General features: G+C 40.1%; 1 protein-coding gene across 6 annotated transcripts in view; it reads left to right on the top strand.

Moving 5' to 3' along the window:
- Positions 1-15,316, top strand: part of SETD3 (SET domain containing 3, actin N3(tau)-histidine methyltransferase) — a 66,690-nt gene that overhangs the window by 36,649 nt on the left and 14,725 nt on the right. For all 6 annotated transcript variants that reach the window (XR_012673809.1, XM_075151117.1, XM_075151118.1 and 3 more), the window contains one exon: positions 14,884-14,942. Coding sequence is in view for 5 of the 6 variants with exons in the window: in XM_075151117.1 (XP_075007218.1) it covers positions 14,884-14,942 (59 nt within the window). In the remaining variant the exon portion in view is untranslated. The remainder of the gene's footprint in view (positions 1-14,883; positions 14,943-15,316) is intronic.

Below are 15,316 nucleotides of genomic sequence, written 5' to 3' on the forward strand. Positions count from 1 at the left end.
TGTTAACATGTAGGTTCTTGTCACTTGCGGTCAGAAATCTAGACCAGATTTTTTTTTTATTCTCCTGACAAATGCTTTTATTGCTTGTTTTATGTTTTTGTGTAATATAGCTGTTGTTTCATGTTGAACGTGAGCGTGAAAGTAGATCAGGTAGGAATCATTTGCTTTATTTACTTGTTCTTTGGAGAATGAGTGGTAATAAATATTAGGTAAATTTTAGATGTGTTCTGGTTGTTTGGTGCCATGCTTCAGCACTGCCACGTAACCACAATTTCAGCTGAATGTTTCTTTACTGGTATTCAGTAAATGTCACGTTAGGAAGATACATAATTTCAGCTGGCTCCAGGAGTGCCAAGTGAATGTCCTGGGTACCTATTATTAATGCTTTTGATGAAAACTCATGGAAAAGTTTTAGAACTTGTTGATTTCTGTTTCTGCTCTCAAAAATAAGAGCTTGTAATTTATGAAATGGTGGAGGAAAAAAGTTCATAAAAAAAAAAAAAGCCTCTTTCTTCCCTAAAACAAAGTACCATTTTTTATTATTCAGAAAAGCTGAAATGAGTTTTAGTATCATCTTGCATGCACTCATATCATTTTATGAACAAGGTTGACCCACAAAATACTAGTGCTAAGGGTAATTCATGAAAAGGAAAATATGGAAAAAGGAAGAAGAGGTGGCGAGAGAAAAATTCATCATATAAATGGAAAAAAAGCAAAGCAAAACCACTTTCTATTAAAGGCAGTGTAGTCTGCAAGCTTTATGGAAGTGAATGTTAGTTTTTTGTATACCATCGTTTCATTCAGTACTACTACTGCTTTAGCATAAGCGTTTTAATGAAAGCTGTCCTGTGTGACCAGGATTTTGATATTGCTTCAGGTATGCAGACTAATAGTTTTTAAAGTTTACAAATACACTTTTTGGAATACAAAAATCTTGTAACTATATTTACTTTTTTGATAGCTATTCTACTGCAGAAGGTAAAACTAGTAGCATCTTGAAATAAAAGGTGTTTTGTTGATATTTGAAGACACTGAGAAAGGGAATATTTTGTGCAGGCAAAATATTTTAATTCCTTTGCAGCATTTTTAGTCTGCAAAATGTTTCTAATAAACATTAGAATAATGTTAGAATAATAAACATTAGAATAATGTTTATTAGAATAAGAGGGTTAACAAATCATTTCTTCAAATGCTTCATTTTGTTTCCAAATAGGATTGCTAGACCGTTATTAAAATGATTTGGCTTCTGATAGGTGTGCAGTTTTAAACATTGTTTGACAAGTGCTGGTCTGTTTTATTTCCCTGGCTTCTCCATAAGGGTGGCTTTCTCAGAGCACTGCAGTTCTAACTCTTTCTCCAAGTGCTTAGTCTGGATACACATGAAGAATGGGCAGATTTATGAATTTCACAGCTGTTGCAAGCTAAACTGTAGTCTGGTTTGATAAGCAGAAACAGGTGGGATGTTGAGTAGACAAAAATAAACCCTTGAGCATGTTAGCCAGGCTCTATAAACCACACTGACACCTTTCTAAACCTATGTAATTTGATAACTAAAAATTAGTTAAAAGTTCTTACAGATGTGCTTTAAATGTGTATTTGGCCTCTGCATTGCTATCAAAATACAGTGAATGGTCAAAAGAGTACTTTCATCGCAGCAGACTTGTAGTTTGCAAGATGTTTTTGTAGTTTGTTTCAAAGAGAAATTTTGTAAACTGCAGGGTTTTCCCTTCCCCTGGAAGGTATGTGTGTGACTTCCATTAACATTTATGGGTATTGCATGCCTACTGAAGGGTAAACAGAGCCCAAATATTTATGGCTTAATGTTAAAATTTTTTTGTACACTGAAATGTGGTATAATAGGCACAAGAGGGAGCCATATAGTTTACAGACATTCACAGTCAGATTATATTCCTAAAGAAAATACAACCAAGTTAGAACCTTTTTTAAAAGAATATGCAGTGGTCTTTGTGTTTGACTTTCAGTTGCATCTGCGTGCCTCTGTAGTCTACTACAGAGACATTTTTGTAAATTGAAACAAGACAACAAGACAAGGAGTGCTCTTGGAGAAGGTGGGAGGGCCCAAACTCTGTTTACATTTTGGACACTATGGGTCTGAAGCAGTGTTGTATCTTTTCACCAGGTGTAGTAAGGGCTGTTATTACCTGCCTTACTAAAAGACAATTTTATGATAATTTTAGTTAACTTTTAAAATCTTTGACATGGTAAATCTGAAACCAGCAGAGCCCGTCAGCTAGCCAAAGCTTTTGCCATGGTAGCCAGCTGTATGCATTCAGTGGCACTCTGTGTAAGGCGTATCTGTATGTAACTGCCTCTCATGCACTGGAAAAAGGATCAGTTTTGCAGGACTGTCTAGGATGGCAGTTTGGCATTGATTTAGACAGTGTTTTCAGCCTGTATTTCTGGACCACTGGGGGACTGCAGATTTTTCGGAAGGGCACCAGCAAGCTAGCTGTCTGTAAAAAAAACCAAACCAAAACAAAAACAAAAAAACCCCAAAAAAAACCCAAACCAAAAAAAACCCAGTGTGGGTGACATTGTAGTGGGCATCTGCTATAGGCTGCTTGATCAGGAGGAAGAAAGGAGTGGATGAGGCCTTCTACAGACACCTAGAAATAGCCTCACGTTTGTAGGCCTTGGTCCTCGGGGGGACTTCAGCCACCCTGGTATCTGTTAAAAGGACAACACAGCAGGGTATAAGCAATCCAGGAGGTTCGTGGAGAGCATCGATGACAACCTCCTGATCCAAGCAATAGAGGAACCAATGAGGAGAGGTGCTACTCACATTCACGGACCTCATACTTACAAACAAGGAAGGGTCTGTTGGGTATATGAAGGTCAAAGACAGCCTTGGTTGCAGTGACCATGAGATGGTGGAGTGAGAGGAGTGAGCAAGCAAAAAGCAAGGTCACAATGCTGGACTTCAGGAAAGCAGTGTTGGCCTCTTCACGAATCTGCTTGGAAGAGTCCTCTGGGATAAGGCTCTGGAGGGAAGAGGGACCCAAGAAAGAAAACATGGTTAATATTGAAGGATCACCTCCTCCAAGTTCAAGAGCAGCCCGTCCCAATGAGCAGGAAGTCAGGCAAAAATATTACGAGGCCTGCACGGATGAACAAGGAGCTCCTAGCAAAACTCAAACACAAAAGGAAGCATACAGAGCGTGGATGCAGGGACAGGTAACCTGGGAGACATTGTCCAATCATCCAGGGATGAGGTTAGGAAAGCTAAAACCCAGCAGGAATGGAACCTGGCAAGGGATGTCAAAGGCAGCCAAAAGGGCTTCTATAAGTACATAGGTGACAAAAGGAAGACTAGGGAAAATGTCGGCCTGCTGCTGAATGGGGCAGGGGACCTGGTGGCACATAACATGGAAAAAGCTGAGGTACCAAATGCCTTCTTTGCCTCAGTCTTTACTAGCAAGACCGGCCTTCAGGAATCCCAGGTCCCAGACACCAGGAGGAAAGGCTGGAGCAAGGATTATGTACCTTGGTGGAAGAGGATCAGATCAGGGAATAATTAAGCAAACCGGTTATACACAAGTCCATGGGTGCTGATTGGATGCACCCAAAAGGGCTGAGGGAGCTGGCTGATGTTATTGTGAGGTGACTCACACACCTGAGGGACGGGATGCCATCCAGAGGGACCTGGACAAGCTTGAGAACTGGGCCTGCGTGGACCTCATGAGGTTCAACAAGGGCAAGTGCAAGGTCCTGCACCTGGGTCAGGGCAACCCCCAGTATCAATACAGGCAGGGGGATGAAGGGATTGAGAGTAGCCCTGCCGAGAAGGGCAGGGGGGTACTGGTGGATGAAAAGCTGGACATGAGCTGGCAATGAGCACTCGCAGCCCAGAAGGCCAACCATATCCTGGGCTGCATCAAAAGCAGTGTGGCCAGCAGGTCAAGGGAGGGGATTCTGCCGCTCTACTCCACTCTGGTGAGACCCCACCTGGAGTATTGCATCCAGCTCTGGAGCCCTCAGCACAGTAAAGACATGGACCTGCTGGAACAGGTTCAGAGGAGGGCTACAAAAATGGTCAGAGGGATGGAATGCCTCTCCTATGAAGACAGGCTGAGGGAGTTGGGGTTATTGAGCCTGGAGAAGAGAAGGCTCCAGGGAGACCTTATTGTGGCCTTTTGATACTTAAAAGGGAACTTATAAGAAAGATAGCAGCAAACTTTTTAGCAGGGCCTGTTGTGACAGGACAAGGGGTTTTAAACTAAAAGAGGGTAGGTTTAGACTAGATACAAGGAAGAAATTTTTTACAATGAGGGTGATGAAACACTGGCACAGGTTGCCCAGAGAGGTGGTAGATGCCCCATCCCTGGAAACAAGTCAGGTTGGACGGGGCTCTGAGCAACCTGATCTAGTTGAAGATCCCTGCAGGGGTGTTGGACTAGATGACCTTTAAAGGTCCCTTCCAACCCAAACTATTCTATGATTCTATGACTCTCAGTGATCTTTGAGCAATTATGACGATTGGGAGAGGTGCCTGAGGACTGGAGGAAAGCAAATGCCACTCCTATCCTCAGGAAGGGAGACCCAGGGAACTACAAGCCTGTCAGCCTCACTTCAATCCCAGCCTCACTGGGAAGGTGCCATCCAGTGGGACTTTGACAGGCTGGAGAAATGGCCTGACAGTTGATGAAGTTCAACAAGAAATGCAAAGTCTTGCACCTGGGGTGGAATAATCCCATGAATGTGTTGGGGGCCAAGCTGAACATGAGCCAGCAATGTGCCCTTGCAGAAAAAAGGGCTATTGGCAATCCTGGGCTGCATTAGGATTGTTGCCAGCAGGTCGAGGCAGGTGATCCTTCCCCTCCACTCAGCACTGGTGAGGCCATAGCCAGAGTACTGTGTCCAGTGTTGGGCTCCCCAGTACAAGAGAGATAGGTAAATAAGAATTTTAGAATTAAACTGAATAGAGAAAGCAAAGTCATCTGTTTAAGTAACATTTTAGCAAGTAAATTTAATTTTCTTTGACTCAGTTTTATATTTCTTTGCTAAGCTAATAAGCAAATACTTGTAAATGCTTTCTTTGCCTTCTGTCAAGCTACTATTACTCAAGAAAGCAGAAGCTGCCCCATGAACCCCACCTTTTTTTTTTTTTAATAGAATCTATTTGGTAGAAGTCATTAATACTTTTAGATAGTATCTGTAGTCTGATTTGTATCCAGTGTTCCACAGGAACACTAGTCAGTTTTCTGACTCGTGTATTGACATCTGGACAGTGCTTGTGAAAGTGTTATTGTAGGCCCTTTGTGAATACAATCCTTGCAGTAATCTATCCAAAGATGTTTTGATCTGCTTGTGTGCGCTATTGGACAGAGAACTTAATTTCCTGGAGGCTGTAATCCCTTTTGATCAGATACTAAATTTGATTTATTATTCATATAAAATTTGACTAATTGATTTAGCGTGAATGAAATTCTAAAATCCAGTTATTAGCTGTTGGGCACTGGAATATCATTTTAGTTAGGACGTTTTAACACATTAAGTTTTAGATCTCAAAATAATATTATTATAGCATCTTTAAAATCTGGTATCACATTTGACTCTTCAATATTGGGTATATTAGGTGAGATTTCACATCTCTAGCTTAATTTTGACACCAATTTTTGAAGTTGTGATGATACTTTCAATATGACTTATGCCGCTCTTATGTTATTTTTCTGTACTGTTTCTAATCTATCCTATTCCAATAAGCATATGATTTTCCAGGTCAGCGTGAAGTAGAACGTCTGGTGTCTCTCTGTGCTTGGCTTTAAGATACCACCATTTAACTTTTAAGTGCTAAATAATGTTTGAGTTGAATGCAGACAAGTATACTGCCTTTTAAAGCACTCTAAACTATTCAAATGTTTGGAAGTTGTTTATTATTTTTGAGTTGATATAATAGAGAATATTTTAATGCTTCTAAAGAGTTCAACCAATATGCAGTCAAAAGGAAATGTATTTGGAAGCAGAATACAGTTTTGATCATGTACCAGGTAGGTCATTAGGGTTCTCAGTTTTCCCCTATACTTGATTTATACTCATTGGCATGCCAATCAAATAGCTTTTTTCAGAAGTGATGTCAGTAACACTGTACAAAATGGGTGGAAGAAAGATGGCACAGCTGTAAACCCTATAAAATCTTTCCCTTTTGTTTACTTGCCTACTATACATGTCACCTTAAGGAGAGATTTCAATCCGTTGAGTGGGCAGTTACAAAAGTAAAATAGTGTTGCTATTTAATTTGCTTTATCTGAATTTCAACGCCTGAGTTGTTCTGCTTGATCAATAGTAAATCAATAGGCAGTTAATAATGGAATATATTTATGCCTTCCTGTGTTTTTCCTCTCTGTGAGGGCCAAAATATTGTATTAATCTGTTTTGCTGGCAGCAAACTGAAGATTGACTATATGCTTGTACTGTACCAGTTAGTGTATCTACCGTAAGGTGGTTTAGACTTTGCAAACATGAGCCAAATACATGATTTTTGTGTCACTTCTGGTATATCCCACTCCTGGCTATGATGACAATAACGGCAGATCATGGGGCTTCATTGGGCCGTTCCTGTGGCTGCCCTTATCCATCGCAGAAGCAGCTACAGGCTTCACGGGGTTGTGTCTGCCCGTCTCAGACAAATGAAGAGCTCAAGTCCTTGCGTGAGTAGGAGGTCTGCTGCCTTCTTCCCCCATTCCTTCCTTGCCTTCCATAGGAACACGGCGACAGCTCTGGGCTTTGAGCCAGCCGGACACAGGAGGAGGTGTTTGGCTGTTCGGGCAGCGTTTGCTCCTCAAACAGCTGTTCCCTATCTTCTCCAAGAAAAAGGTGGCAGGCCATATGGAGGCATCCTGTGGTCCAGATTCAGCCGATGGGCGCCAGTTGGACTGTGCTGGCCTAGATCGAAATACAGGCACATCCCTGTGTGCCACCAGACACTTGGTGTCTGCTATTTCTTACAGTCAGAATATTTTAAAGTTGGAGGAGGACAGACAGGATAAAACATATCTTTCATTTTAGATATAGATGTTATCTTTCTTTGGACATTCACTGTTAAGATCTTCTAATCAGTAGGTTTTAATTTATATTCTGAATGGTTTGGATTCTGTTATACTAGCCTAAACGCCCTCTTTCCTCTAGAGAAAGAGAGAGATACTTCAAAGTGTATATGCCAGTGCTAAACAAAATTTGTTTCTGCACAGTTTAAACCACGTTTGGGAGGAATAATACGTTCTCTTGTTAGTATTATGGGCTTTTAAAGCATTTTTTTGGAAGACAGGGTTCTCAACCACTCTCCTAGTTGAGAATGCAGATAAGCATCTGTTTTACAGCCAATAGAGTGGAGAGGTTTTTTTGTTTGCTTTTCTGTTAGTTGCTTTTATTTTCATTTTTTAACTGAGTTGCACTTTCTGGGGCAGTTGAGTTTATCCCCAGAGATGTTGTCTGTGTCTTTTGTGGAAGCAAGTGTCTCAGCAGACATCAGGAGATCATCATGCACTTTCAAGTATACTTTCTCATATAAAGTTTGTACTTATTGTGCAGATTTAATATTTTTCCTGATATAACAGCAGTTACAAATGTTCCATAAATTTAAAATATGATAACAAGCTGATGTTTCTTAGAATGGAATACTCAAAGGATGTATTCTTTAAGCACTGCAAAATTATACAGGGGACTTATCTTTGTTAAAATTAGTAATTTAACTAAATTACAAAGTGGATTATCCTCTTCAGTCAGACCCAATGCTAATACTCCACACAGTAGGAGATTGATATGTTGCTAAGTAAACCAAAGTTTATTTTCTTGTACTATGGTTTGAATGTGAGTTGAAGAGGAAGCGATAAGATAAGTTTTTAGTTTTGGATGTGTGCACTATAGTCCCAGTACATCTGGTTCTGGGACTTACCATGCCCTGCGTACCACGCTGGTTGTGCAGCGTGGTACCTTGGTTATAAGGATCGTGATCCAAGCTTCCACCTAAGTGGCTCCTGGCATGATTTATCTGTAATCTTGAGTAGTCAATTCACAGGTAACAAAACTTTGACCATACTGCATAATATTAATGCTTGTTAGGAAAATCTTCAGATGTGGAGTGGTTGTGAAGAGGAAATACTGTCTCTGTCCTTTTAAAGCAGTTCACTTCAGGCTTTCCATCACAGCATTTTATGTGGCTTGTGATTCACTGAATTAATAGTAGAGTTATGAGATGAATTTGTGTGTGAACATAGTGCACATGTGTTGCATTAAACAAAATGCACAAGCTAAACCTTGTACTTCAGGAGGAGCCTAAAGGGTAAATGATAGGTCCTAGCATGCAGGCATAGACCTTTGCAAGGAAACTCGTTACTGTAGCTGTCTTGTTGTACCTGTGTGAATGAAGTACTACGGGCTGAACCTTTCGATTTAAGGCTGAACATGAACACTTAACTCATATTTTGTGAGGAGATTTACCACAGGAGATAATGGACCTCGTGTGTCTTTCCGTTACATGAATGGGGATGGGAGGGACTGGGGAGACTGTCTCATTGCAAAACATGTCCGATCTCAGCCCAGCTTGCTCTCCTGCTTCATCCCTTCAGCCCTTAGTGGGGCTGCATTCAGCTCTAACTGATTTTGTGAAAGGACAGGAAAAGGTATAGAAAACTTCGTCACTAATTTAAATGTCATATCCGAGTGCCTTCTTTTCTGGGAAAGATTAGTATTTTAGAATTCTGTATGTTAAGAAGTATTCTGTAAATGAAATGATCAAGAAGTGGATATTAAAAAGTCCATCACTGTCTTGCCTCTATTTAATAAAGGAGATGCCACAGGATTGTAGACAGGGTACTTGTTTGCAGTCAGTTCAAAATTATTTCTGTGTACTCCGTCAGCCAAATGCTAATGTCCACTTTGCATTTGAAGTGGGTTGTCAGTCCTTCAGACCCTTGAGTTAGTAGTTGATGTCAGGTCTGAGTTGTCTGTTATGCCACTGCTGTCTCATTAACTAAGAACAATTTTTGCAGGTAGAAGGTACAGAAAAAGGGACCATGCAGTTAAATTCCATTGCACCAGAAGGAGTCATTCCACTCTGCTTCCGCTGCATGAATCCCCTAATAGTCTGGAACAGTGCTTTCTTGTGTATATTGGCAGAAAGTAAATAAAAATTGCTGACATAAAGAATAAGCAAGAATGTTATTTAGATTTAATAAGTTTCAATCCTGTGGTACCTTTTTAATTTTAAGATTTGTTCTATTAGGTTTTGCAAAGTAGGATGATCTTCCTTCCATTAGGAAAGTCACATAACAGCACAGGTTTGTGGACGTAATTCCTAGTGCTTCATGAATTGGGCTGTTTGAAAATTCCAGAGCATGCCTCTGTAGTTATAAACTGTTACTACAAAGTAAAATAATTTTTGGCCTTGTCTCCTGTCCTGTACAGTGAACTGGCTTTCCCTCGTTAGGTTAGGCAGCATATGTCCAATGGAAAAAGCGAATTCTTGTTTCCCTGTAGATCGCTAGGATCCTCCATTCTGAATTCTATATTTTACTTAGCTTTAGGGCAGTTAAAGCCTTAGCAGCTCCAGAGAGAGGAGTTCCTCTTCAAGGCTGCTGCTTCAAAGGATTGCCGGAGCTGGGAAAGGGACAGTAACCAGCAAATGCTGACAGATCTTCCTGAAAGTGTGTGTGTGTGGTGTGTGTTTGTGTTTGTACACCTACACATTGGCCTGAAACCATCAAGTAGCATCCAACAAGGCTCATAATGAAATCTCCCCATGTTAATGAGTACATTGGAAAGAGGGGAGAATCTGCAAAGAAGGGGAGGAAAAAAATTGTTTGGCCAAAACGAACGAACCCTTGGGCTTTGTGTTCAAAGGAATGAAAGTTAACACAGTGGAAGCTTAAACTGATTTTGGCTTTAGCTGTTTCAAGTACCCTTAGTGTTTTGGGGGCTGGGAGGGGGGTGGCGTGATGGCCTCAGTATAATCTTGACACTTGGTATGATGCTTTCCTGATATAGAAATGGAGCTGTCTCTACTTCAACAGTACACAAGAGGTTTTTGAGACTATTGAAATCTGATTTAGTAATATGGATGCAGTGATTGCCCACAACTTTGCCTTGGACTTGTGAGTACTTGAAATATTCTTCACAGAAATCCAACCATCTCTGTGTCTACAAACTCAGGCAACCAACAAAAACAAGGAATTTTTTTTTTTCTTTTTTAGTTATATATTACAGTAGAGTAGTAGATGATTCCGACAGTCAGCTTATCTCAGCTGAGAGGTGGTGTCTTAAAAAAAACAAACACTAACTTTGATCACATCCAATGATTCTTTGCTCACATTCAGTGACCCAGTGATTCAGTGATTCTAATTTTTTCTTACTCTGAGTACACAAGGGCTAATGGTACAAAGGAGAATACTAGCCAATATGACTTCACACCAAAATACGTCAACTCTTTTCAAGACACCTAGTAGCATAGATATGAACACAAATTTAACACTATGTAAACTTTTGTACTCTAATTTTAACTTTTACTCAGACATTTTATTGCATGTTACATACAGTAATAGGACTTGTACTTTGCATCACTTGGTAAACAAGCAAATATTAAGCTAATTTTAATGGAAATTCCTTGTCAAGATTAGGAGTTCTGATAAATGAGCTTTGGCATTTTGTGATTGAATGAGGTGAGGGGTTACTGCTTATAATAGTCTGGCCACTCTTCTCCAGGACGTTAATGCCCTTGTAGGCTGGGTAGCAGAAGTAGAGGTTATGATGGCTTCTCAGCTGGAAAGGCACACACCCTTTCTACATTGAAGCCTTCATGTTGTCCAAAAAAACACAAGCCTTCTCAAAAGTGGAGGAGTCCTCTAGCATCTAGTTTATAAGACTTGAGAATCATCTTGTGATGTCCATCCAAAAACATGATGGAGTAATTATTAGCGCAAAGGCCCCTATGGAGGCATCAGGAGTTGTGCTTTCTTGTGAGACATTGAACATGAGACACGAACCACTGGATGTTACTGCTTCCCAGAAAGAGAAAAATGTCTGAAAGTGTCTTTTTCTTTTCTTTTTTCTTTTTTTTTTCCCTCTTCCTCTCCTCCTCCCTCCCCTCCCCTTCTCTGGTTGCCATACTGAGTAACTGGCTTCTAGTCTGATAGTGTTTTAGGTGACTAGAATAACAGTCTGTCTCTTTCCGCAGTGGCTGCAGACAATCTGGCAGCAATCACTGTTACTTTTTAATATTTCTGGTTATTTTGAGATATCCTCCAAATGTCTCAAAGAAGGCTTGGAATGCTGAAGGGGAAGAAGCTTTTTTTTTGGGGGGGGGAATAGCAGCATTAGGAGGAAAATGAAATTCAGCATGCCACTATTTGTTTTTGCAGTGGTCATCACCCTGATTGCCAGCTCTGACAATATTTTCACAGAAAGGGTAACTAAATAGATGGTATTTGTTCTTTATAATAACTCTTTCAGTAGAATGTCAGGACCTGCATCTAAATGAGTATATTCACATTTTCATGATCCCATTTTTTATTTAAAGCTTCCCCTCCTAACTTTCTGAAACTACTTCATACAGACTTGGTAAGTTAAAATTAGGGTTTGTGTAGTGGATAATGTCACATTTCAAAGCTAATCTGTAGAGACCTAGCTGTGTGAACCTATAAAAGCTAGATCTGACTTTTTTTACGTATTAAGTGTTTGTTTAGTTTAAATATGTCTGTATCTTTTTTGATCAGCCTGAGCAATTTGCATGCTATGCAGCAGTCATCTTCTATACTTTATTAAATATCTGTCAATTATAAATATCAAGGTTTTACATTAATGTCAAGATAGTACATCAAAAATTCATGGAATATGTGACTTTTTTCAAGGGTATTTAATACTTAATGCATTTATGTCATTTTTCTTTCTAGATATATTGACAGGTTTTATTAAGTGTTTGTTAGGGAGATTTCATTTTTACCAAGGGACTATAAAGAGAAGCTGCATACTAAATCAATTTTTTAATCAGAATATTGTTCTTTTTTGTGTGTCTTCAGATTCTTGTAATCTATAGGGTTTTTAAGTTAGTAGTAAAATAGTCCAAGTCAGTGATCAAATATGCTGACGTATCTTAACTTTAAAATAGCTGCTAGAATATTATACCATGGAACGTTATAAATACGGTAATTACATACACTGGGATTTTATTCTGCCTTGTGTCTTTTAAGATCATATTATTTTGTCCTTTATTGTAATTTACTAGCGGTTTTATGTGAATTATGTCTGGATGGTTTCCATATAGGGCAGTCTCTAAGTTTCACAAATGGGGAGGCTTACAGCGCGTTTGGTGGCATCCAGAATCTTTGCCCCCGGGTTGCATGTTCAAGCTGACTCGTTACAGAGGGACTACTTATGTCAAATGAACAATTAACCTCATGGCAATCTTCTGATTTAATACAGATTTTTCTCACGGAGAGGACAATGGCAGCAAGTATATATCTTGCTTCCTATAGGTGTTTGCTCCAAGTTGGGGTTGAGCGTGTTGGCTGGCACTCCCTGTGTGGCGTGTGAGTAGGAACTGCGCACGTGTATCGTGTTTAGTCTGTAAAAATCACTTTTGCGCTGTTAAGCCCCGTGTAGTCTCTGTATGCCTTTTCACTTTCAGTGCGTTATGCCATAGTAATTATTGCCGTTTGCCAAATAATTTATTCCGGTGAAAGTTCACGTTTGGGAAGAGGGAGAAGAGCAGAAAAGCGCAGAGAAGAAAGACGGGGGTTATCTGTTTACATTCCTGGGGTCTTTCTCCTGCGATAAACTTGTCAGACCCTCAGTTTGAAGTAAGGCAACGTTCATTTACGCTGGAGGTAAGTGATCCAAAACTAGGGGTTCAGAATGTTGGAATACTACCACGGGGGCGGTTCATTTCAGCTTTGCGTCTCCCGCCCTCCGGAGGCGGGGAGGAGGGCAGAGCGGCTGGAGGAGGGGTGGGGGGCCGGGGCCGGGGCCGGGGCCGGGGCCGGGCGGCGGGGCGCAGGCCGCGGCGGCGCCGGCAGGTGGCAGTGCCGGCTCGCGCGGGCTGCGCGGGGCCGCGGCTCGGCGGCGGGGAGCGCGGTGGGAGGTGCGGGTTTGGGAGCGGTGGAGCTGGGCAAGGCTCGTTTCCACGCAAGTTAGGGGCATGGTCTGCAAAGAAATGGAACGGTGAAGATCCGGATTTTTAAGGGATCCTAACTTCTCCGTTCGTGTAGAATTTCTTCTTTAAAAACTTCACGTGCAGAACGAGATTCCGACTTTTCGCAACCAATTGTAATGTAACAGATGAAAATGTTGTAATATTTTTAAAGTGAAACTGATAGGCTTATATGTCTCGCTGTTGGTGTTCACTTTCCCTGCTTAGTTTATCAAGCTACTGTAAAATAGATTAATAATACTAACAATAAAGGTTGAAATTGAATTGTCATAAAGGAATAATACAGAGTGGTGTTTGTTTTTAAGAATTGTTATTTCCAGTTGAAGGCTATGTTTCTACGTTCATTTCTGGAATCAAGTCTGAACTGTTCTACTGCAGTGAAGATACCTCCTGAAATTTATTGGTTTGGGTTTATTGGTTTTTTTCTTTAAAAAGAAAAAAAGAAAAAAATGAGGGAGGGGGCAGCAGTCGCTGGAATTGTTGTTAACTTCTGTCACGTCTCAGAGAAAGTCCATCCAAAGGGTTAACTAGAGGGGCTGAGGGAGAACAGACACCTGGGACCTAACACCCAATTGGCAGTCTTTTGTAATATATAATTTGCCTAAAATTGCGCACTGAGCACAAGCTTTTGTTTTCTAATTGATTTACGGTTTGAGCCACTTTTACCTCATCCCCTACTGTCCTGCACGCAGTGCCAGCAAGTACATTACAGTGAGAAATGATAAATTACCATGCACTTGTGATGCTAATGCATCAAGAGTGAAAAACTGCATACTACATGGAGCTTCATGCATTAAGAGTGTCGCAAAGATAGAGCTATGCAAAAAATCATTTGTATCTTCTGAAATAACCGTTTGATCATTTCAATTCGTCTCGGAGACCAAATTGAACCTGAAGATTAAAATTTATGCTATTATGGCTTTCCATTTGTGAATTGGGGCAAAGTTCTAAAGAAAGTGTGTGTCGGCTTAAAGCTACCTGTATTTTTGAAACTTTTCATAAGTTAACTGATCAGAAAAGTAACAGGTATTACAGCTTCTTAAAGCCTTTTTAAAATCTAAATGTTGTGCTTATTAGTGACAACTACAGTATGCGTTCTCAAACGGCATTGCTCCACTTTTAGATAGGAGTATGTGTAGATGGCTTAATGTAGGTACTATCTAATTGATGTTTGTCACCAAAACTATTTAAATATTTTAATCTGTTTTATTTTGGAGGTGTAGTGCATCTTGTACTGAACAAAACCTTTACAGGTATCGAGGAAGAATTGAAAATCTTGTATGTATAATTTTTATTTGCATTGGTGAAATACATTACTGATACCCCAGAGAAAAGGAAGAATGTGGAAGTTGGTGAAACCTAATGTTCAATGTGCTTATTGTCTGATTTCTTTCTCCCACCCTGCACCATGGGCTGGGTTTGTTTTACCTTCACATACTCAGTCCACCTTAAATTTTTTATTTTTGTACGATGTCTGTGGGTTCCAGTCTTGAAATATGAAGAAACAGATTTATGGCGGCTGCTGGGCACAACAAATTAAGTTGACAGTGATGTATGAGAGCATAATAGCATGATGATCCCTCTGTAGCGCGGCTGGATGCCTCCTGCTTCATTTGGCTCTTGTTAGGATCTGTTAGGCAGCTAAATAATGAAATTCTGCTGACTGATTTCTGATTTCTCTTTTCTTTCTCTTTTCACCTTTTTCTGAAACTTGTATTTCCCAGACCCATCCTAATGCCAGCAAACTGCCCTTAAAGGATTCTTTCACTTATGATGACTACAGGTTGGTCTGTCTTTTAATTCTTTTTTTTTTTTTCTTTTTTTTTTAAATAGTGAACCCTGGAAATGCTTCATTGGTGGGAAAGCCCTAGTGTAATTGAAATGTAGGATTTGATACTAATACACTTTCTTAATGAAGAATAAAGTAAAATAAATATGCAGATTTTAATTGTTACAAAGGAATAGTCATTAAGAGCAGTTAATTCAGCCAACTGGCACACATAGTCTGAGATTAGTGAGGTAATTCATTGTTTCTTAAGAAGATAATTCAGTTGATGTTACAGGAGGTTTGGGTTTTGGGATTTTTTTTTTTCTTCTTTTTTATAAAAGGCTTTACCAGCACATAGTAGTAAAAACTAATATTTATAGTGACTGTTG

The sequence above is a fragment of the Calonectris borealis genome, chromosome 5 (assembly GCF_964195595.1).
Source record: "Calonectris borealis chromosome 5, bCalBor7.hap1.2, whole genome shotgun sequence".
NCBI classification, from domain to species: domain Eukaryota; kingdom Metazoa; phylum Chordata; class Aves; order Procellariiformes; family Procellariidae; genus Calonectris; species Calonectris borealis.